The 22843-nt window shown below is 32.3% G+C and overlaps 2 protein-coding genes and 1 long non-coding RNA gene across 29 annotated transcripts in view; 2 read left to right on the plus strand and 1 right to left on the minus strand.

Annotated features, from left to right (window-relative positions):
• tmpob (thymopoietin b) overlaps window positions 1-18204 on the plus strand; it is a 51331-nt gene extending 33127 nt beyond the window's left edge. For 13 of the 27 annotated variants that reach the window (XM_087310774.1, XM_087310768.1, XM_087310767.1 and 10 more), the window contains 7 exons: window positions 37-152; window positions 244-315; window positions 14481-14598; window positions 14683-14859; window positions 16756-16847; window positions 16941-17038; window positions 17160-18204. In XM_087310774.1, coding sequence (XP_087166900.1) covers window positions 271-315; window positions 14481-14598; window positions 14683-14859; window positions 16756-16847; window positions 16941-17038; window positions 17160-17517 — 888 coding nt within the window. In that variant the 5' untranslated portion in view covers window positions 37-152; window positions 244-270 and the 3' untranslated portion in view covers window positions 17518-18204. 27 annotated transcript variants of the gene reach the window in all.
• The window catches only part of metap2b (methionyl aminopeptidase 2b), a 171569-nt gene that overhangs the window by 51991 nt on the left and 96735 nt on the right, over window positions 1-22843 (plus strand). The window lies entirely within an intron of this gene.
• LOC147837634 (uncharacterized) lies at window positions 18016-21785 on the minus strand. Its single transcript, XR_015526099.1, has 2 exons — window positions 19299-21785; window positions 18016-18583 (listed from the first exon to the last, which is right to left on the minus strand). It is a non-coding gene; the product is annotated as an uncharacterized LOC147837634 (long non-coding RNA).

The raw sequence follows: 22843 nt of genomic DNA on the forward strand, positions 1-22843 counted from the left end.
TTTCTTCCCCATTCTGATGCTCGGTTTGAATTGCAGCAGATCGTCTTGACCATGTCTACATGCCTAAATGCATTCAGTTGCTTCCATGTGATTGGCTGATTAGAAATTTGCGTTAACAAGCAGTTGGACAGGTGTACCTAATAAAGTGGCCGGTGAGATTACAATTATTATATACAATTAAAATATAAAATTAAATATTATTTTTGCAGAATGAAAGTAATTAATGATCTCTCTTCATTTTAGATCAGTAGAACAGTGCTGACCTTCACCATGGTGGAGACGGGATGGACTGTTAAATACTTAATAAAGTGGCTGGTGAGTGTATGTATGTGTGTGTGTGTATATATATATTTATATATATATATATATATATATATATATATATATATATATATATATATATATATGTATATGTATGTATGTATGTATGAAATGATATTGTATTTGTTTCCCAAACTGACATCAACACAACAATAATAATAATAGTTTCTTTCTTAAGCTGATCATATTATATATATAATATTTAAAAGATTACGTGACACTGTAGACTTTAATTGTGCTTAAAGTTGAGCTTTAAACCACAACAATTAATGCAAATTTGAACAACATTCAATATAATGAAACAAGCCAGTATAGCCGGGGGGGGGTTCGGGTGGCTCGAAAGACCCACCCCTCATTGACAAAGGTCCAGAATTTGTCCCATTCATGAGTTCATTTGACCTATTTGCCATGATAAATGATGAAAATAAGTGATCGAAGAACGCTTTAACACCAATCTGAATCCCGTGTTGGCTGTTGATTCAGTGTGACTGAGGAAAACTGAATGTGCTGGCCAGTTATTTGCCTAATTAATGACAATAGGCTAGTTTTAATTTAAAACTTAAACATATTTCTATTTTTTTTCTAATGATTTATGATGTAATTTATTTGTATCTAAAAATAAGTATTATTCTCATATTCCTTTATTCTAAATGTTTTGGAAAAGTTTTTGATACAACAAAAACTAGTTATGCTGACCATCCGACAAGCTAATCCAGCAAAAAATAGTGCTTAAAAATGTCACTAAAATGCAGTATTTAAATTTCACAATTAAATAGGAAATAAGGTGAATAACTGCAAAAAGTTCCACTTTTAAAGAAAAAAACCACCCCTTCACCAGGCCGACTATGGGCCTGTAACAGTTAAATATTGCAATAATATTTCACAGTTTCACTATATTTTCTATTAAATACATGCAGCCTTTTTGAGCAGAATAAGATTATAAAACATAAAAAATGCAGTTTCCAAACTTTGGACTGCTAGTGTAGTCCTGTTGAGTGTGTCGGGCTGTTCGAGATGCTCAAACAAACAGAGCAATGTTTTGAAAGCACCACAGAGCCACAGTGTTTATACTTTTTTGGCAAAACCAACCTACAAGTGGCTTACTTATAGTTGTCTCTGCATATTAATATAGAAAAATCACATGCGTCGCCTTTATTAGGGCTGTAAATATTAATTTGGAAATATTACACACTTTTTATTGCCAGAGTTTATAGTGAAACTTGAAAAAATTAGATTTTCTATACACTGTAAAAAAATGATTAGTTCACTGTTTTAAGTGAGTAAACCTGTTACCCGAAGGAAACCAATCCCTACATGTAGAGAACAAGCAAACTCCACACAGAAACTGACCCAGCCGGGACACGACCAGTGACCTTCTTGCTGAAAGACGACAGTGCTAACCACTGAGCCACCGTGCCACCTAGACAATATGGCAAAAATGCAATCTCACTAATTATTTTCCGAATTGAACGATGACGATATATTACAATAAATGTTGTTAAAGCTTCCAGATTTAAAAGTGTACTCCAACAATGCCACAAAAATCAGAAAGGTCACTAAATGGCATAACATATTTTCGGCCGTTAAATTTTCGCTGGCCGAAAATTCGGTACATCTCTAATATCAGCACACTTTAGATTCTCATTATTGCACATTTCCGCTGTGTGATTGGCTCTTAGATCAATATAGAGTAAAAAAGTCCAGATCATTGTTGCCACTGGCTTGCATGGTTCAAGACCAGTGGAGCTGCGCATCTTCAGTGTTTGGACTTTCAGCAGTGAAAATTAAACCACACTGAACTGAACTAAACTGAACTTCAACTCTAAAAAACTGGACTGACACAGTTTCAATTTACTATAATCTTCTATGTTTAGCTGCTTTGACACAATTAACATTGTAAAATCGATAGCGAAATAAAGATCAATTGAAATGAATTGTTGTTGACACCAATTTTATTTCGATTCGATCGTTTATTGGCCCAGCCCTAGTGCCGCCACATCTTCATATAGTCACTAAATAAATAAATTGCTGGCTGCAGTTCACTTAATAACCACTAGTGTTGCTAATAACAATGATTTATTATTTGCCTAGGAAGCCCTTCACCAGATCAAATCAAAAACACCTAAATACTGCACAGAGAAGTCATTATATTTTAAAGTGCACCTATTTTACCCATTTTTCAAGATTTAAGATAAGTCTTTAGTTTTTTTTCCAGAATGTGTCTGTAAAGCTCAAAACACCCGTAAGATTATTTATTATACCTTTCAGAAGTTCTTATAGTAATTTTCAGCTCTGAGCATCTTGTAGCTGTTTTCGTTGCTTGTGCTTTTAATGCTCGTTTTCCCCGCCCATCTTTGCTTCAATCTTCGCCTCGGCTTGAGATAAACAGCACTGTGACAGACGTGAAGGAAGCAGATCTCATGTAATGTTTGTGAGAAATACTACAGTAAGAATTTTACCAATGATTATTTTATGTATTTGTTTGGGAGTTAATTCAAGCCTTTTGATGAGTCACACACAATTTTGTTACAAAGTTTACACACACACACACACACACACACACTGCGCATGTTTAGCTTTGCACTAATAGGAATGTAGACACACTATACCTACACACAGTTCTGTCCAAACAGCTTCCAAAAGATGATTTTCATCATAGGTGCCCTAGATAGTTATAAGTAGGGCCAGACGGAATCTGCAGATGTTTTTTGCTATTTCTGTAGAAAATTTTGGTAAAAATCTGTGGATTTCTGCGGAATTATTTTGGGAGTATCCAGCGGAGTATCATAACTTACACTTTAATATATTAAATAAAAAGTAATAAATTACTGAATAAAAACTGAATAAATTCCGATTTACACATTTACTCAAGTAAACAGAATTTATAATGTGCTAAAAAACTGCAGAAATCTGCAGAATTCTGTGGAAAATCTGCGGAATTCTGCGCATGCAGATTCCGTGTGGGCCGAGATATAAGCCACAAACCACACTGAAAAAAGTGTTGCATGCAAAACTGTTAAAAACAATTTATTTGTGTTGAATTTAAACAAACAAATTAAATTTAATAATGTTCAACTTAATTTGTTTGTTTAAATTCAGTCCAAATAAATTGTTTACAACCCCTTAACGTAAAAAAATTGAGTAAATCCAAGGAATCATCATTGAATAATTTTTTATTGGTGCATATGAAAATTCTTTATTTTTTTCATGTGCTGACATTGGTTGCATTATAGACAGGTTGAACTGCATGTTGTAAAGTACTTTTTTGTGTGTTTTACACCATTCGTTTCACATCAGAGCCTCTATCAATGCAATTTCCATTTTAAAAATGGCATTTCTATGATAGTCTCATTTCCATCATTAAAACCGTATAGAATTGTTGGATATTAAAACACAAACCTCTTCAGTTTATACAAAGCATAAGCATGCTCATGTTCCATCATTAAACAAAAAGGTACAGTAAATATAATTTTAAAGATTGTTGAAGTTGGAGAACGCGCACGCTTGGACAGTTTATACGTTTGAGCATGTCATCACCCTGCTACAGTTTACACTGCATTCCTTTTTCAAAACCACTTTTATACACCCCGATGTTGATAATTGCCTCGCTTCTCTCAGATCCCTTTCCTGAGGGCACCACTGTTATGCTTTAAAAGACACTTTTATGTAGTGCTTGGCCCGAGCACTGTTTTCTGTATAAATGAAATACAATAAAGACAGAAAGGGTGTTTCTTAAGAGCTCGACGTTTTCAAAGTTTCCCTCTCTGCTTTTTACTGGCAGGGCTCTCTTGGAACGCTTGAACTAAAGATTAAGCGTTAAAATCTGTGTGGTTTTGGGCACCGTTGCTATAATTCAGCTATATCCCAGAAACATAAGCGCGGGGCGAAATCACCAGCTCTCGCGACCGAGATCCAGGGTGCCCTAAACCGCACCGAGCTGGAATCCAGGAAGACCAGACAGCGGTCAAAACCAACACCTACATCCACACCCGCACACAAGCTCAGGTTCAGCACGCGTGTGGAGACCGTGAATCTGAGATGAGTGGAGCGGAGCCCAGATCAGTCCAAGAGATATTTGGACAAAGAAGAGAAAAAAAAGAATTGATCGGAAAATCTTGAAGGGGCCACTTTAAGCCACATTCCTTCTATCACTCGTTTAACATCATTAAAAGAGTTGCTTTTGAGCTTTTTACACTTTTAACTTCATTTCATGTGCAATGTTGCTGTTTGAGCGTGAAAAAGATCTTAAACTGTTAGAATCCAAAAGTTCTCTATATCAAGATTATATGTCACTATCCGAATTTAACCCTATTGTTAACTTACATTAATAATAGTATGCAATATATGTATCGCAGAGGTGTGTGATAAGTAACGTTTATTTTATACATCGGTTGTTTATCTAAATTTGACCAATCAGATGGAGCCTTAGGATGTTTAGCTCCGCCTCCACAGTTGTTGCTGTTCTGCTATTCGCTGGAGCCCAAAGGTGAACCAAAAGCTGTATCACTGCTGATTCACGGATCCAATATACTGATACACATGCTATTTTTTTCCTAACTACTCATCTGTTATTTCTAAAGCGATTTTACAATGTAGATTGTGTTAAAGCAGCTTAAAGTAGAAGTTCTAGTAAATTGAAACTGTGTCAGTCCAGTTTTCAGAGTTTGAGTTCAGTGGCGAGGAACAGACTTCACCAATTGACGAAAGTGAAGGGGAAAAAAAACTTAGAGAGAAACCAGGCCCTGTTGTGCACAACAATTTCTCCTCTGGCAAAACTTTTTGAGCAGAGCTGCAGTCTAAGCGCCTGAGGCTGTGTGCTCTTTTCACAAAAAAAACCATGTGGGTATTTGACATAAAAGAGACTCATTTTAATGCTCATGTAGCAAAAGGGTTGCTATTACGCTTTTTACACTTTTAACTTCATTTCATGTGCAATTTTGCTGTTTGAGCGTGAAAAAGATCTTAAAAAGTTCTCTATATCAAAATGATGTCACTATCCGAATTTAACCCTATTGTTGACTTACATTAATAATAGTATGCAATATATGTATCGCAGGGGTGTGATAAGTAACGTTTATTTTATGTGTTGGTTATCTAAATTTGACCAATCAGAGACCTTAGTATATTTAGCCCCGCCTCCACAGTAGTCACTGTTCTGCTATTCGCTGGAGCCCAAAGGTGAACCAAAAGCTGAAAACATACACTAATGGGCGGAGTTGAGATGAGAAGGGAAAACAGCCAATCAGAGTCAGAATATCTGCAGAGGTGTTCACTCATTTAGTTTTTTTAAGACAGCTTGAAACTAGTCTGAATTAATTAGATCTGAAAATATATTTTACTTTTTTAAATATGATTAAATAAATAATTTAAGAATATAGCTAATAAAATTAGTTTTTTCCTAGGACAATGTTAAATCGTGAGAAATATTGTTATATCAATACTCAACAACAATAATGCATATTTTTCCAGCATCGTGTAGCCCTAATTTAGATGCTTTATTTTAGAGGTTAGGTGAAGGCGGGTCATTTGTGACCCGAAGGGCAAATGGTGTAAACAGAATTCGAAGACAACAGGAGGGTTAAATAATATACATCTCTGCTGATTCATGGATCCAATATACTGATACACATGCTATTTTTTCCCCAACTGTTGATCTTTATTCTTTATATCTAAAGTGATTTTACAATGTAGATTGTGTCAAAGCAGCTTAAAGTAGAAGTTCTAGTTAACTGAATCTGTGTCAGTCCAGTTTTCAGAGTTTAAGTTCAGTGGCGAGGAACAAACTTCACCAATTGACGAAAGTGAAGGGGAAAAAAAACAGAAAGCAGAGAGAAACCAGGCTCAGTTGTGCACAACCATTTCTCCTCAGTCTAGGCGCCTGAGGCTGGATGTTCACGTTCACTAATACATATTATTTGACCTTGTGTGTGCTCTTTTCACAAAATCATATGGGTATTTGACATAAAATGACTTATTATAATGCTCATGTAGCATCCTGGGGTGTGTATCCCAAACAACGACAGAACTTGCGGCTGAACTAACATAGTACGATGCATCATTTGGGAAAAGAACGATGTAGTGACGAGTGTTTCCCAAAATCCGTTGCTTTGTCGCAGATCCATCATTTGAACCACATTAGCTATAATGTAAAATGCCCATAATGATGCTCTAAACGGTGTGGAGTAACTACTTCTTCTAGAGAAGAACCTCATCATTCCCTTGTAAAAATTATATTGTTTTACACGCACATGCATTTAAAACAAAATCCAATATTAGTTTTGATAAAAACATGCACTCGCTTTCCATATTAACTGAGATATCTGTAAATGGCACATATAGGGCCTGTGTTTCCTTCACAAATATTATTGAGAACATTACATATTCTATTCTATAACATTAAATCACCTACAAAAGCGAACACATACTCTAATATCATATTTAATTCTTATAAATAAATAAATAATGAAGGCATTTAAGAAATGAAATTTAATATTTATTATTTATTAGGAAATGAAAAAAGTCTTACATCATACTTTAATATTCATAATATTAATAATTAAGATGATGATTACTATTAAGTAGGATATTGTTTTGTTTTTTTCTTGACAGGTGTAAACCACTGCAGAAATGTTCTAACCAGCAGGGCCATGTCATATACAGTATGGATACTTAATAGATGAACTACTATCATTAAAAAGCATTAGCGTATATTGCGTTTTTATTTTCACAGCTTTGGAGACGTAACATAAATTGCGCTTTTAAATAATAGGTCACCTATAGCTTTTGTCATGAGCCGCGGCTGTGTTCCAAATGACATCAATGTTTTCCAAGTGCACTGCGAAGGGAGCACAATGTAAACATGAAGATCGCTAAAACTGAACTGTAAAAATACTTGGAAAGCAAATTACACCTAAGAGAGATGACTTTAATGCTTTTTTTATATAAATAAAAGTTTAAATGTTAGAATGTTCTAAATGCATAGTGCATAGGGAGGATAACTGGGAATAAAACACAGGCAGGAAATATGTTTCTAACTACAGCTTCAGAGGTGTAGTTGCAAGCATAAAATTTGCGACGTAATTTGCAAATGTTCGTTGGAACGATGGATTCAGGAAATGCCAAATCAACGAACTATGTTTGTAACAACGGAACTTGCGACCTTAGTTGGCGAATGGTTTTCGGAAATGCACCCCAGATTGATAGCTCGCTTTTTATGAACAAACTTTCTGTTGGTAAGTTCCGAAAAATGAAATTTTAATAGTCTAAATTAAAAAGGCTTCAAAAAGCATACTGATGTTTTGTTTGTTGTTGCTGGAGTAACTGAGGCATGCACTGTAAAGGCTCCACCCTCTTCTTGAAAGGGGGCGGGGAGCAACTCCTCATTTGCATTTAAAGAGATACGTATGAAATCCGGGCAAAATTTAAAGTTTACTCTACAGTATAATAAAATAAAAGGAACATAGACACTTTTGTAAAAAAAAAAAAAAAAGTGATAATGCACGTTAACATTTCATCAAAGTATACATTAACAACAATTGATTTATATAATGTGCATGCATTGAATTAACTAAATTGACTGTAGTGTATGAGTGTGTGTGTGTGAATGTGAGGTTGCATGTGTTTTTCCCAGTACTGGGTTGCAGCTGGAAGGTCATCTGTTGTGTAAAACATTTGCTGGAATAGTTGGCGGGTCATTCCACTGTGGCGACCTCTGATAAATAACCAGAAGAAAAATGAATGAATGATTCATAAGCTAAATATGATCAAATCAGATTTAATGTTGATTTTAAGGCTTTTTCTGATCTTAAAATTAACATGTAACTTCTCACCAATACATGGCTGGCCTCCCATGTGCATTTCATGTGTTCACTTTACACCACTTCCTATACTGTGTGTCATACCACAGGAGCAGATTTATACCGGATTTGCTGCTAAATACAGTCCATTTGACCTTACCCGTCTTGCCCTGCTATACGGTAGAGTCTAATAAGGCTTATGCTGCCATCTTTAGGATTTTTTGCTGTACTTCTATATAGAGGTTTTCTAATAATAGAATGATTTAGTCATGTATTACCATACATTTTATATATATATATATATATATATATATATATATATATATATATATATATATATATATATATATATATATATATATATATATATACACACACACACACACACACACACACACACATATACTATACACACATACATATATACACTTACATATATACCATACATACATACATATACACATATATAAACACACACACACACACACACACACACACACATATATATATATATATATATATATATATATATATATATATATATATATATATATATATATACACACACATATATACACACACACACACACACACATATATATATATATATATATATATATATATATATATATGTACTTCATTTTTATTTTTGGGACTTGAATAATAACAAATAATATCTTTCAATTTAAAGATTTGTTTTGTTGATTGTGATTTATTCAAATAATTATATAAATCTGACCAAACCTTTTGTGAGATTTTACATTTAAAAAACATGAGTCAAAGTTTCCTCACTTTCCTGACAGAAAGAACAAGCATCTGCAATATCAATAAATTTTGTGATAAATGCATTGACCGGGTATTTATTGTGTAGAATTTTAAAATGAATTTCCTTTGCTTTGTTAGGGATTACATATTTATTTGAGAGAAGCCATGTTTTTTTTCCAATCAATATCTTGTATTAACGCTGACCAATATGATTTATGATTTATGATTTATGATTCCCTCTTGGAGCTAGGCATGGGCTGGTATAAGATTCTGATGGTGTGATAACCTTGGATAAAAATATCCGTTTCACAGCATCACGGTATTATGATTACTGCTTTAAAATATATTCTTTGTAAGTGTCTAGGTAATAAAATTAAAACTTTTTTACCTTTTGAACAATATATTTTATTTTGAGAAACATTTAAAATATTTTGGAGCAGTAAACATGTCAGGCTATTTGAAGTATTGACTTCATTTGTTCAACAACTGATATTTTTTTACAATTTAAAACAGCATCTTTAGATATCTTTTCCGCTGGAGGTACTGTTGTCTTAAAAAACAAAACAAAAGACATCAATAAAAAAATCCTACACATACCTTATATCAGAAAATATTGGCGGTTTTTAAACCTTGACTTTTCTAAAACGCGGTACACCTTAAAAACAGTTATCGTCCCATGCCTACTTGGGATGCCTAATTAGATTTTTTTGGTGAGAAATTTAAATAATAATTTGTATTAATGCAATTAAATTAATCTTTATTTATATGGTGCTTTTACAATGTATATTGCATAAAAGCAGCTTAATGTAAATTAAGAAACGAGAATAACCTTTAGAAAATAATTTAGAAGCCTCAAATAGTTTTAAACTGCCTTGCCTTTTTAAAAGTAGGATATATTTGAGTATAATAATAAATAATACTCAGTCATGCATCTTGAATTATCCTCATACTTTTAAGTCGCCCCTCCCCCACTTTGCATTGTAGTCTTTTATTATGAAATGTAACCTTGCCAAGAACCCGAACTTTTACTTTCGTTTTTTTGTTTCACCTTTTAATTTAATATTTCCAACCCTCAATGATAAATAAAAAAATGTACTTGTAAATAAATCTGCTGTAAATTGAAGCGTGCTGCAGTCAGCCACCATATGCCGCAGCTGTCGTCTCGGCCTCTTTGTTTTGGGCCAGCGTCTGTCACTCTTCCGTTTCGACCAATAGAAGAACGCCTTACTCGGCAGCTTCAACCAATGGGTGAATAGCTTTGTTCCACTGTGCTCGTTCTGAGGCGCGCGCGCACCGAGCCGTCGAGCTATTTCTACTTTTATCCGCCTTCGCAAACCCGTTTTACAACGCGTTTGAGCGGCGTTGCTTTTATCCACACACAAGCTTCGATGTACGATCTCTTAAAAAGTCATTTTGTGGCTGAAACGGATAGCTGTGTTTGTCGTAAAACCCTGCGAGGACATTCAAACGGAAGGCGCGAGCCGGTCTGACGGGTGTCAACAGTCGCGCGCTTTTATTTTCATAAAAACAAGGCTTAACCAAAACACTGCGGTTCATTTCGGAAAACCTACAATTAAGTAATCGCACTTCATTTTTAAAGTAAACCCTTGATTTTAAAAGCACTTTGGTGAAGATCGAGCATGGCGCAATTTCACGAGGATCCGGCGCTGCTCACTAAAGAGAAACTGAAAAGCGAGTTAATGGCGAATAATGTTGCCCTGCCGAGCGCCGACAGCAAGAAAGATGTGTACGTTCAGCTGTATCTGAAAAACCTGACTGTGCTCAACAAGAAGAACACAATCTCAGCTCCAGACACTTTCTCCAGCGATGAGGAGATCAGCACAGCGCCGCTGGTGACCAACAGGAGCCGCTCGGGGAAGGTGAGATTATCAGCTGCTAGTCATTAACACTGATTAGCAGAGCTTTTGCATAGTTATGGTCAGTGTGGGAAGAGATATCGGCTGATTTATTATTCATTTAGACATTCGGATGTGTGTATTGTTATCTATTTTATTGGCTATGATTATAAAAAGTAGTTTTATTGGCTTTTTTGGTTATTATTTGTCGCCGATATTTATTTTTAGTTCAGTTATTTTCTAGTTTCATGGGATTCTTGTGTTGCCTGTAATTTGTTTATCAATATATATTTTATTGGTTATGTTTATAAAAATAGTTTTATCGTATTTTTTTATTATTCTTTATTGGCTGATATTTGTCTAAAGTTGTCTTTTATGTTGCCAGGTTTGTGCATAATTATTGTAAAGTAAGAGAAGATATCGGTTGATTTTTTTATTTCTACGTTTGAATTTGTGTAATGCTATTTCTTTTATTGGCTACGATTATAAAAATAGTTTTATCTGCTTTTTGGTTAATAGTCACCGGCTGATATTTATTTTTTTAGTTCAATTAAAGTTGTTTTTGGTAGGTTCATCATATTTTTATGTTGCCAGATTTGTGCATAAGTTGTTGTATTAGTTCAGTTTATAAAACGTCCTGCTTTAGAGAAGATATCAGCTGATTTTTTTGTTGTTTTGTTTTATTTCTACGTTTGAATTCATGTTATGCTATTTATTTTATTGGCTACGATTATAAAAATAATTTTATCAGATTTTTGGTTAATACTTATCAGCCGATATTTATTTTTACTTCTTATAAAGTTATTTTTTGTTATTTCATGGGATTTTTATGTTGCCAGATTTGTGCAGAATTTGTGTAATACTATATATTGTATTGATTAAGTAAAAAAAAAAGGTTTTATGAGCTTATTTGGTTAATTTATCGGAAGATATTTTCATTGAATTTTTATGTTTCCAGATTTATGGACATTTATGGTCAATGTGGGGGAGAATATCAGCTAATTATTCATTTCTGCACTAGGATATTTGTGTGTATTAATATATATTTTATTGGCTGTGTTTATATAAAGTTTTATTGACTTTTTGTGTGTGCATAATTTGTGTATCTCTATATATTTTATTGGTTAGGTTTATAGTTTTTGGTTATTGTTTTTCGGACAATATTTATTTTTAGTTCACTTAAGGTTGTCTTTTGTAGTTTCATGGGATTTTTATGTTGCCGGATTTCTGCATAACTTGTGTAATACTATATATTGTATTGATGGCATTTTTAAAAAATGATTTAATCAGCTTATTTGGTTCATTTATTGGTTAATATATTAATGAGATTTTTTATATTGCCAGTTTTGTGCATATATATGGTCAGTGTGGGAGAAGATATCAACTCAATTATTATTAATTTCTGCTTTAGGATATTTGTGTATTACTATATATTTTATTGGTAATTATTTTACAAAGTTTTATTGACCTTTTTTGTGTGCATAATTGATGTATTTATATTTTATTGGTTATGTTTAAAAAAATAGTTTTATCTGCTTTTTTAGTAATTGTTTATCGATCGATATTTATTTTTTGTTCAATTAATGTTCTTTTTTGTAGTTTAATGGGATTTTTATGTTGCTGAATTTGTGCATAATTTGTGTATTACTATATATTGTATTAAGTCTAAAAAATGGTTTTATTGGCTTTTTTTGGTTAATATTTGTTGGCGATATTTATTTTAGTTCATTAAAATTGTCATTTGTAGTTTTATTGGATTTTTATGTTGCCAGATTTCTGTATAATATGTGTATTGCTCTATTTTTTATTGGTTATGTTTATAAAAATAAATTTTTTAATTATTGTTTATTGGCCGATATATTGTGGTCAATGTGGGAGATATCGGATGTTTTACTATTTATTTCTATATATTAATTTGTGTATTGCTATGTATTTTATTGGCTGTGATTATAAAATCTTTTATGGGCCTTTTTGGCTAATATTCAACAGCTGATATTTATTTTCTTAGTTCAATTAAAGTGTTAAAAATTATGTTGCCAGATTTGTGCATTACTATATATTGTATTTGTTCAGTTAGTTTTTTTTTTCTTTGGAAAAGATATCGGCTGATTTGTTGTTCATTTCTATGTTTTGATATTTGTGTATTACTAACTATTTAAGTTTTTATCTGCTATTTTGCTCAATATGTTTTGGCCGATATTTTTAGTTCAGTTAAGGTTAGTTGTATTTCCATGTTTAATGTGGGAGAAGATATCAGCTGATTTATTATTTATTTATACATTTGGATTTGTTTATTACTATATATTTTATTTGTTATGTTTATAAAAACAGTTTCATCTGCTTTTTTGTTAGTATTTTTTGACCGATTTTTATTAGTCCTGTGCAATATTTAACCTCAACCAAAATAAAAGTTTGTTTTGACATAATATGTGTGTGAACTATTAATATTTGTTACACATATTACTGTGAATATTACACATCTTATGTCAAAAACTTTTAATTTAGATGCAACTCATAGCAATTAATCTTTTGCCCAGCACTTGTTTATTTTTAGATCAATTAAACTTGTCATGGGATATTTATGTTTTGTTTTTTATGTTTTATATGCAGATTTATGATCAACTTGAAAGAAAATATTGGCTGATTTTTTTTTTTCTTCTACATTTAGATTTTTTTATTGCTTTATATTTTATTGGTTGCTCTTATAAAAAAGTTCTTTTGACTTTTTGGGTTTAAATTTATCAGCCGATATTACTTTTTAGTTCAATTAAACTTGTCATGGGATTTTTATGTTGCCAGATTTGTACATTATTATGGTGGGAGAATATATCAGCTGATTTATTATTCATGTTTACATTTACATTTGTGTATTGCCATATATTTTATTAGTTATATTTATAAACATAGATTTATCAATCAATGTTTAAGGTTAGTTTAATTAAATTTTTAGTTTAATGGGAATTATGTTGCCAGATTTGTGCTTAATTTGTGAATTACTGTATATTTCTTTTGGTTGGCTTTATAAAAATTGTTTTATCAGTTTCTTTTAGTTTACTTTATATATATATATATATATATATATATATATATATATATATATATATATATATATATATAAATTATTTTTTATTTTTTTTAAAGTTCAGTTTCTTAATGTAAAACTGATTTCTTATCTATTTCTACCTTTGTATATAAATGGAAAAACTACAAATTTTCAGTCACAAAGGGTGCAAGACCACAGGAGTTTAAATGTAGTCTGTATATCAGCAATTGAATGAAAAGGCTGTTTTGACAAACTGAAAATGTATTAATTAACTGCCTGAAAGTACTGAGTTGTACAGTGTAAACATCTCAGTAAGTCAGTTAAACACTTGGCCTATTGAATATTAAATAGATTCAATTCTTGTTCATTGAAAATTATTTCATGGTAAAGCAATACATCAACTTGCGTACCTTAATTGAAATGTTTTAACCCAAACTTGCCCATAGAAAAAATGGCATCGTATCAAATGGTATAAACTCCTAACTGTGTATGTGTACATAAAATAAATGTTTTAAAAAAAGCTAATAATAGCATCTTAATGATACTAAAAAACACTGGTGCTACAATGACATTTGAAGGTTTTATTTAAATTTTTACTTTTCTGTTGTGTGTCATGTCATCGCTATATCTTTTACAAGTATATATGAGAGATAAAAACAATTATATGTATTTCCTTTCTGATTTTGCATGAATCTACAGAAAGCCACAAGGAAGACGGACCGAGTTCGGGCTGAAGAGAACGACGTCTCTGGTTTGACCGATGAAGAGTTGAAAGTTCAGCTCCAGAAGTTTGGGATCCATTCAGGACCGATTGTTGGTGAGTTTGACTGTTTCCAAAGATGGATTGCGCTGAAAACGTTTTGCGCTCTATACTTATCAATCCGGTTCTGTATGATCACAGCATCTACACGTAAAGTCTATGAGAAGAAACTTCAGCAGGTCCTGGATCAGCCGCCGGTGGAGACCAGCCTGCCTGAACCAGAAACCACCATCCCAGAGGCTGTCACTATTAAAGCAGATGGAAACCAGAATGGCAACACGCATTCAGCTGAAGATCAGTACAGCGATAAAGAAGAAGGTAAAGCAGGATCAATCAATACTGAGACTCGCTTTTTGCATCTTTAAATATAAGTATGTCATCTACTGCAGTTTCTGTAGTGTCAGTATATTTTGATGTGCAAACCAAGAGAAATTTAACCTTTATTAAAGAGGTAACTCACCACAAAATGAAAGTTTCCTGATAATTTACTCTCAGGGTAGATTATACAAGATTTATTTCTTCATAAGTAAATACATGAGAAAATTTGTAGTTGAAACCTGGTGATTCATAAAATGCAGGTCAAAGACTACTGCCACTTTGATAGTCAGAAAAAGCATATATGCAAAAATAAAATGAATAGCTGTGGTTTTATTACAGTTTTTATAACTAGATTTCTGTATTTTGTCTTAATTTTCTGCAATGCTGAAATTACATGCTGTTCAAACCTATCAAATCTTTGGTAATCTTTAAAATATTCAAATTTTTAAATAGGATATCGTCCTCTCTCGAATGTCTAATGCTGCGTTCACACTAGACACAGAACGCACACGAGTGATTTACGTGTTAAGTCAATACAAACACCCAAATAAACATCCTGCGGCATGAATGACGCGAATTGCGTGAATGGTGCGGTGCGAATTGAGCGTTTTGTGCGTTTGACGCACTTAACGCATGTTTCGCACAAATCACTCTAGTTCGAAAATCTGAACTTTAGTGGACATTTGCGCCACATTAACCAACCAGGAGCTTGCTCTTGTGGGGGCGTGATTGTGACGTATCGCCTGTAGTGGGTGTCCCGGGGGAAATCCTGCAGCCGACACCGACAAGAAGTTGATCAAACTTGGCTTGGCTCAGTCAGAAGCACCGCTGAAAGCCTCCGTCATCCAGGTTAAGTTTCTGGAGGAGTCTATGAGCTCACAGAGCTGGATACACCTCTGAAAGGATCTAGTGGACTCAGATACGACCCTAAACGTATCGACGCTGTTTTTCAGCCTTTATAAAGCACATAAACACTGTTATTTTCTTTATAAAATGCATGTTAGCCATTTAGCTATGAAGCTAGAGTCAGAAGCCCTGCCCATCACGCTAATCCGCGTCTGTTCTGAAGTGAATTTGACGCGCAAATGAAGCGGATTTGATGCGCCAATGAAGCGAGTAAACTCAAATGTTCTCGCGGCTATTTACGCGCGAATAGTGCGTAAAAAAGATTATAAAATCTTCATAAAACAAATAATCAGGAGACAAACTGTTCAATTGCATTCTTCATTATAAATTTTACTCTCCCTTTCACCAATTTTGCGTTGCATTTCATTAGCATTGTATTATTTAGCAAACTTATTGCAAAGAAATTAATTTTAATTCTAATTTTTCCAAACATCTTGCTCTCATTACCGTAATGTGAGAAATAGCATATACTGATTACTGTTATATTAAAATAAAATCTCATTGCCATCATGAAAAAGTTTCAAACAATGTAATTTTTACTGTACGGGTTGTTCACGTATCATATGAGACGCGCTTCTCACAAAACAGAGGCTTTAAACACTTTACTCACCTTTCTATCAACAGGATTTGATTCATGTATACTGGTCACTTTTATATCAAAGTAAATCTTATTACCATCATAAAAAATAAATAATTTTGATTTCTATAAAATTATTCTCATTACCGTAATTTTAAAAAATCATTCTCATTGCCATCATTTTAAACATTAATAATTATTTACCACAATGTAAAATAATCTTATTGAAATCTTTGCTAATCTTTAAAACTAAATATTTTTATTTAAATCTGAAACTTTCTTCTTCCTTCATCAAATGTCTTGCTAATCAAATCCTTAAAAAGAGCACAAAAATAAATCGAACTGTTTAGCCCTATTCTCCCTTAAAAGGTTAACTTTTCTTTTCACCAAATTTGCTTTGGATTGATTGGCAGAAGTACCTGAAGCCCCTGTTGTGACTAAGCCGGTCCGGAGTCGAGGAAAGACCCCCGTCACCACCAGGACCAGCAGTAGACAGCGTACTAAAGTAAAGACTGCACACGCTCAGAAAAAACAACATCATCAGACTCTTATTAAAGGCCGATATATGTGTAATGTTTGCATTTGCTCTCTTCAACAGCAGGTGGAGGAAATGGCCATTGAAGAGGCATCTGTGGACAGAGCAGATATTTTAAAGGAAATCTTTCCCAATGAACAGGCCACACCAACTGGAATAACGTGAGTGTGATATATTAATCGTTAATATAGAAACTACAAAAATTAAAAACTAAATATGCATGTTTGACGGTGATGAATATTTACTGCTTTAATGAAACCCTACACTGATGTTTCTGTACAGGGCCACGTGTCGAAGGCCGATCCACGGTGCGGCTGGTCGTCCAGTGAAGCCTCTGAATCTTTGTCCTGAAGAGTCGCTTCTGGAGCAGAGCCTTTACACGGTGACCAAATCCTCAGTCACAGATGTCTACAGCACAGTGCCCACCGCCCGTCCCAGACCTCGCCGCCGCTGGCTTGCTTTCCTGCTGAAGCTCCTGCTGTTGATCGCATTGGTCGCGTCGCTTTATTACGCCTACCAGACCGTCACCCCTGATCAGATCAACGCCTGCCAGCTCTATCTGCAGGACAATGTGATCACACCCATCGTCAAATATATTAGTTGGGATAGCCCAGCTGAGGTCGGAGGTGGTGGCAAATGAGCGTCCCGTTCTGCTAACCTGCTTCAGCATGCATCTACTGTCAGACTGATTTTTCTAGTCCTTTAAGGAGTGACGCATCGGCAGGGTTTGTTTGGGGAGGGAGGGATTCTGGGTATTGCAGTTTGACCTTAGCAGTCACCTCTGAATAGACTCGTGTTTCAAGTAGTCTTTAAACTCTGTGTGTTGTGTTTTTGATCTTGCTTTGTGATTTTACGGTTTTGTAGCATTCGAGACTATATAGAGAAGTGTAGTGTTCGCTAATAGCGAGTCAATCGCCGCTGTCATCGGTTTAGCATCACACAACGAGAGGTCAAAATTTACTGAAGGGGTTTTCTCAAGTGCCAAGACATGGCCAACGCAAGCACAATTTGGTTTCAGACACACACATACTCAAAAGCCTGGAGCTGAATGTTTGCAGAAATGGTTTATTTCATATATTTTGAAAGGTTTTCCTGTAATAATCATGGTGAAGTTTGTTTTAGCATGGATAAATCCTGACATTATGAAGTGATGCTAATGAGGCTAGACTGAGAAAATGTTCTAATGGGTGAGTCTCACAAACAAAACATAAAAAATAATCACAAATGTTTGAAAAGAAAATTGAGTATTGAAAATAGGACAGATACCACTTTTTCCAATGTATTGTTTTACAAAAAAATAATAATAAATCATGAAACTAACCAAAAATCTCATTACCGTAATGCGGTATCTCATTACCTTACATTTGCATGTACTGATTACTTTTATATTTAAGTGAATCTTATTGTCATCATGGAAGATAAATTAATTTTCATTTCCATAAAAATTTAAATCATTTAAAATTTGTATTACTAAAATTAAAAAGTCACTACTGCAATGAAATTATTACTGTCATGAAAAATAGCTTAGTTTAAATTTCCATACAATCATTACCGTAATTTTTAAAAATCATTCTCGTTCTCAACAGTTTAAACATTTATATTTTCACTTCTAAAATGAAAAAAAAAAAAATATTACCACAACGAAAAGTAATCTTATCGAAAAAGAAAACCTGTTCTCATTACCGTAATGCAAAGAATTGCATGCACTGATTACTTTTATATTAAAATAATCTTATTACCATCGTGAAAGAATAATTGATTCTCATTTCTATAAAAATAATTAGTAAAAAAAATGTCATTGCCGTAATTAAAACATTTTCATTACCAATTTTTTTATAAATGATTACTGCAATAACCTATATAATTACCGTTATGAAAAATAACTTATTTTTAATTTCTGTAAAATTATTCTGATTACCGTGATTTTTAAAAATCATTCTCATTCCCAGCCTTTTAAACATTTTCATTTGAAAATGAAAAAAAAAATTATTACCACAATGAAAAATAACCTTATTGGAAAAGAAAACATGTTCTCATTACCATAATGCAAAGAATTGCATGCACTGATTACTTTTATATTAAAATAATCTTATTACCATCGTGAAAGAATAATTGATTCTCATTTCTATAAAAATAATTAGTAAAAAAAATGTCATTGCCGTAATTAAAACATTTTCATTACCAATTTTTTTATAAATTATTACTGCAATAACCTATATAATTACCGTTATGAAAAATAACTTATTTTTAATTTCTGTAAAATTATTCTGATTACCGTGATTTTTAAAAATCATTCTCATTCCCAGCCTTTTAAACATTTTCATTTGAAAATGAAAAAAAAAATTATTACCACAATGAAAAATAACCTTATTGGAAAAGAAAACATGTTCTCATTACCATAATGCAAAGAATTGCATGCACTGATTACTTTTATATTAAAATAATCTTATTACCATCGTGAAAGAATAATTGATTCTCATTTCTATAAAAATAATTAGTAAAAAAAATGTCATTGCCGTAATTAAAACATTTTCATTACCAATTTTTTTTATAAATTATTACTGCAATAACCTATATAATTACCGTTATGAAAAATAACTTATTTTTAATTTCTGTAAAATTATTCTGATTACCGTGATTTTTAAAAATCATTCTCATTCCCAGCCTTTTAAACATTTTCATTTGAAAATGAAAAAAAAAATTATTACCACAATGAAAAATAACCTTATTGGAAAAGAAAACATGTTCTCATTACCATAATGCAAAGAATTGCATATACTGATTAATATAAAAGTAAAGTAAATTTTATTACCACCGTGAAAGATTAATTGATTATTATTTCCATAAAAGTAATTAATAAAAAATTACTACTTTAAAAAAATAACAAATTATTACCGTCATGATAAATAATTTTCACTTCCATAAAATTATTCTTCTTACCAAAATTTTAAAAAATCATTGTCATTGCCAACCTTTTAACCATTGATATTTTTATTACTAAGATAAAATCATTACCGCATTAAAAAAATATTACCGTCAGGAAAAATAACTTTAATTTTATGGAAATGAAATTATTCTCATTACTGTAATTTTTAAAAATAATTCTTAATCCCAACCATATTTTCACTTCTAAAATTAAAAAAAAAAAAAAGATTACCACAATGATAAATAATCTTATTGGAAAAGAAAACATGGTTTTATTACCGTAATGCAAATAATTGCATGTACTGATTACTTTTATATTGAAGTAAATCTCATTGCCATCATAAATAATTAATAATCAAATATTTTTCATTGCGGTCATTAGAAACAAATTACTACCGCAATAACAAATGAATAATAAAAAATAAAAATATTAATACTGTTGTAAAAAATTACTTTAATTTTCGTTTCCATAAAGTTATTCTCATGACCGTAATTAAAAAAAAAAACTATTCTTATTACCAACCTTTTAAACATTTGTATTTTCATTTGTATCATTACCGCAGTGAAGATCTTTTTTTATTGAAAAACAAGTTCCCGTTACTGTAATGCAAATAAATTATATTATTATCGTGATAAGAAAAATCTTTTTTTCTGTAAAGATGAATATTCTATTCACATTACAATAATAAAAATAAAATAAAAATCGGTAAAGATGGAAATTTAAATTCAGATTTTGTTTTGTTTTTATGTTTGCACAAAATTATTATTTTGTTAGTAATTGCAAAAATGTATCTAAATTAAAGTACAACCACAATTTGTCTTTGGTGTACACTTTACTCATGTAAAACAATTCTTCTGCATTACAGCAATCTGAAAACAATGAAAATTGCTTGATTAAAGTATATGAGGTGATTTTTGTAGCCTGATCTTGCGAGGAAACATAAGTATTTTACGTTTCGTCAGTTTAGCGGTAAATTCGTACAAGTTCAGTCGAATGAAAAAATAAGATTTTAAAAAGGGGGTGTGGCTTTCAACCCCGCCTGTAAATCCAACCGTCTCTGGGGGATGAACAAATCATACTAGTTATACTAATTAATAGCCACTAAATCAAAGTTACGAATTGGCTGTGCATCGTGTTGAATTTTTGTGGTGAAATTTGTCTTTTAACGGTTTCTGTGAGATTCACCCCTGTAGCATTTATTTTAATGGTTTGTAGCATTGAACTACTACTGAACAACCAGCTCAGATGACGTTTGGTTTTATTGCTATACTTAATAATAGACATTTATTTATTTATTTTTTACCCTCCGCTTCAAGGACAATGTGATCATAAAGTCTCGTAGTGAAAAAAATGCATCACTTCAGTTGAGATGCAGTCTGTTTTCATAATTTTTAATAGATACCGGCGGCTTGTTCGATGTGTTTGTGAAGTTTTCATAATGTGATGTGGCATTATAGCCCTTTTAAAACCCATAAGTCAAAGATAATGCCTCTTATTGACTGTAATCAGACCCTCTGTGATTGCACAAAACACTGGCATTCATCTGGCTAAAGCTATGAATTCATTTCTTTGCTGTGATTTTAAACACAACCAGTCGTCCTCTTGCTGTATGTGCTAATTCAGTATATCAGAGAAATACATTCGTGACTGATACCTTCATCTTCAGGGGTTTGTTTTTATATTTTGCTACTCTCCGTTTATTTTTAACTGCAATATTTTTCTAATGTCTTCTCTGAGATTAAAAAAAATCTTTGTAAAACACAGTGGGTTACTTTTAAGATGTACATACACCAAATCCACTAACCATTAACTAACATTTTAGGGTTTTCTGCTATCAAATCCAGTGAATGGAATGAAAAGTCCAATTTGCACTTTGTATTTAGGCAGCTAATTGTGGATTAAATTGGACATGAGGAATGAATTATTTATCCTTGATTCAGTACAATTCTGGTGTGAAATAAAAGGAAACCATTGAGATCCCAGAGGTGACCCTTCATTGGAGTTTATTCACAGCAAGGTCAGTTCAATCACACACACATTGCAGGTGTTTTATTTAACGAGCAAGATTTCCTGTCATTTTTACACTGAGCTTTGACCTTCACACATACACATTTGCATACAGAAACATCAGTTTATTTCAGAGAAACGTATACATTTAAGTATATTTCCAATTATTAGATACTGTACAATGTTTATGCTCGTCTCAATCACACTGTAAAGTAACAGGCGGTGACTTTGAGTTCAGTGGAATCTTTTACGTAATGCGTTCCGACCATTCTACTATGGCGAAGGCCATGTTCATGAATATTCATTACGTAATATGACGTCCAGGTGACGCAGATTCCGAAGCGACGTCGCTAAAAAGTGGTCAATCGGTAAAATATGAACTATTATCTGAAAGACTTTACATTTTGTGTAATTAGCGAGGTTATCATTGTGTAAAAAATAATATATAAGTACATGTGGTAATCTAAACGAACAGCAAATATCTGGATAACTGGAAGGCATTGATAAATTAAGGACCAAGTAATACAAATGTAAGTTTAGGATTAAATAAAAAAAAATGAATTATATTTATTTTTCTAGTACTTTATTTCGTTATTTCATGTGAAGTTAACTGATTAAAGATAATTTAAACTAAGGATAATGTAATCATGAACATTCAGACATATTTTACACGAGCTGTGATTCTGACAAAGTATATATACATGTCAATATGTTAATTTTATATTTGAATAAATGTTCTCGGTCCTCTACAGAATATATAATAAATCCAGTAAATAATTTTGGAAGTGGTTTCTTTTTTTATTGCCATGTATAATATAATAGTGATATAATAATAATAAAACTGTAAGAGGAATTTAAGTTGAGAGACCGAGTTATTAATGAAAATTTTTCCAAAAAACAAATAATGTACCTTATTGGTACAATAATTAACCTTATTGGTATAATTAGTACCCAAGTAGTATAATTAATAAACAAATAAATAAAACACTTCTAATGAACTTTAAATCTAATTAAAAAAAATATATATATATAT

This window comes from Danio rerio, chromosome 25, assembly GCF_052040795.2.
Source record: "Danio rerio strain M-AB ecotype USA chromosome 25, GRCz13ab, whole genome shotgun sequence".
Classification (NCBI taxonomy): domain Eukaryota; kingdom Metazoa; phylum Chordata; class Actinopteri; order Cypriniformes; family Danionidae; genus Danio; species Danio rerio.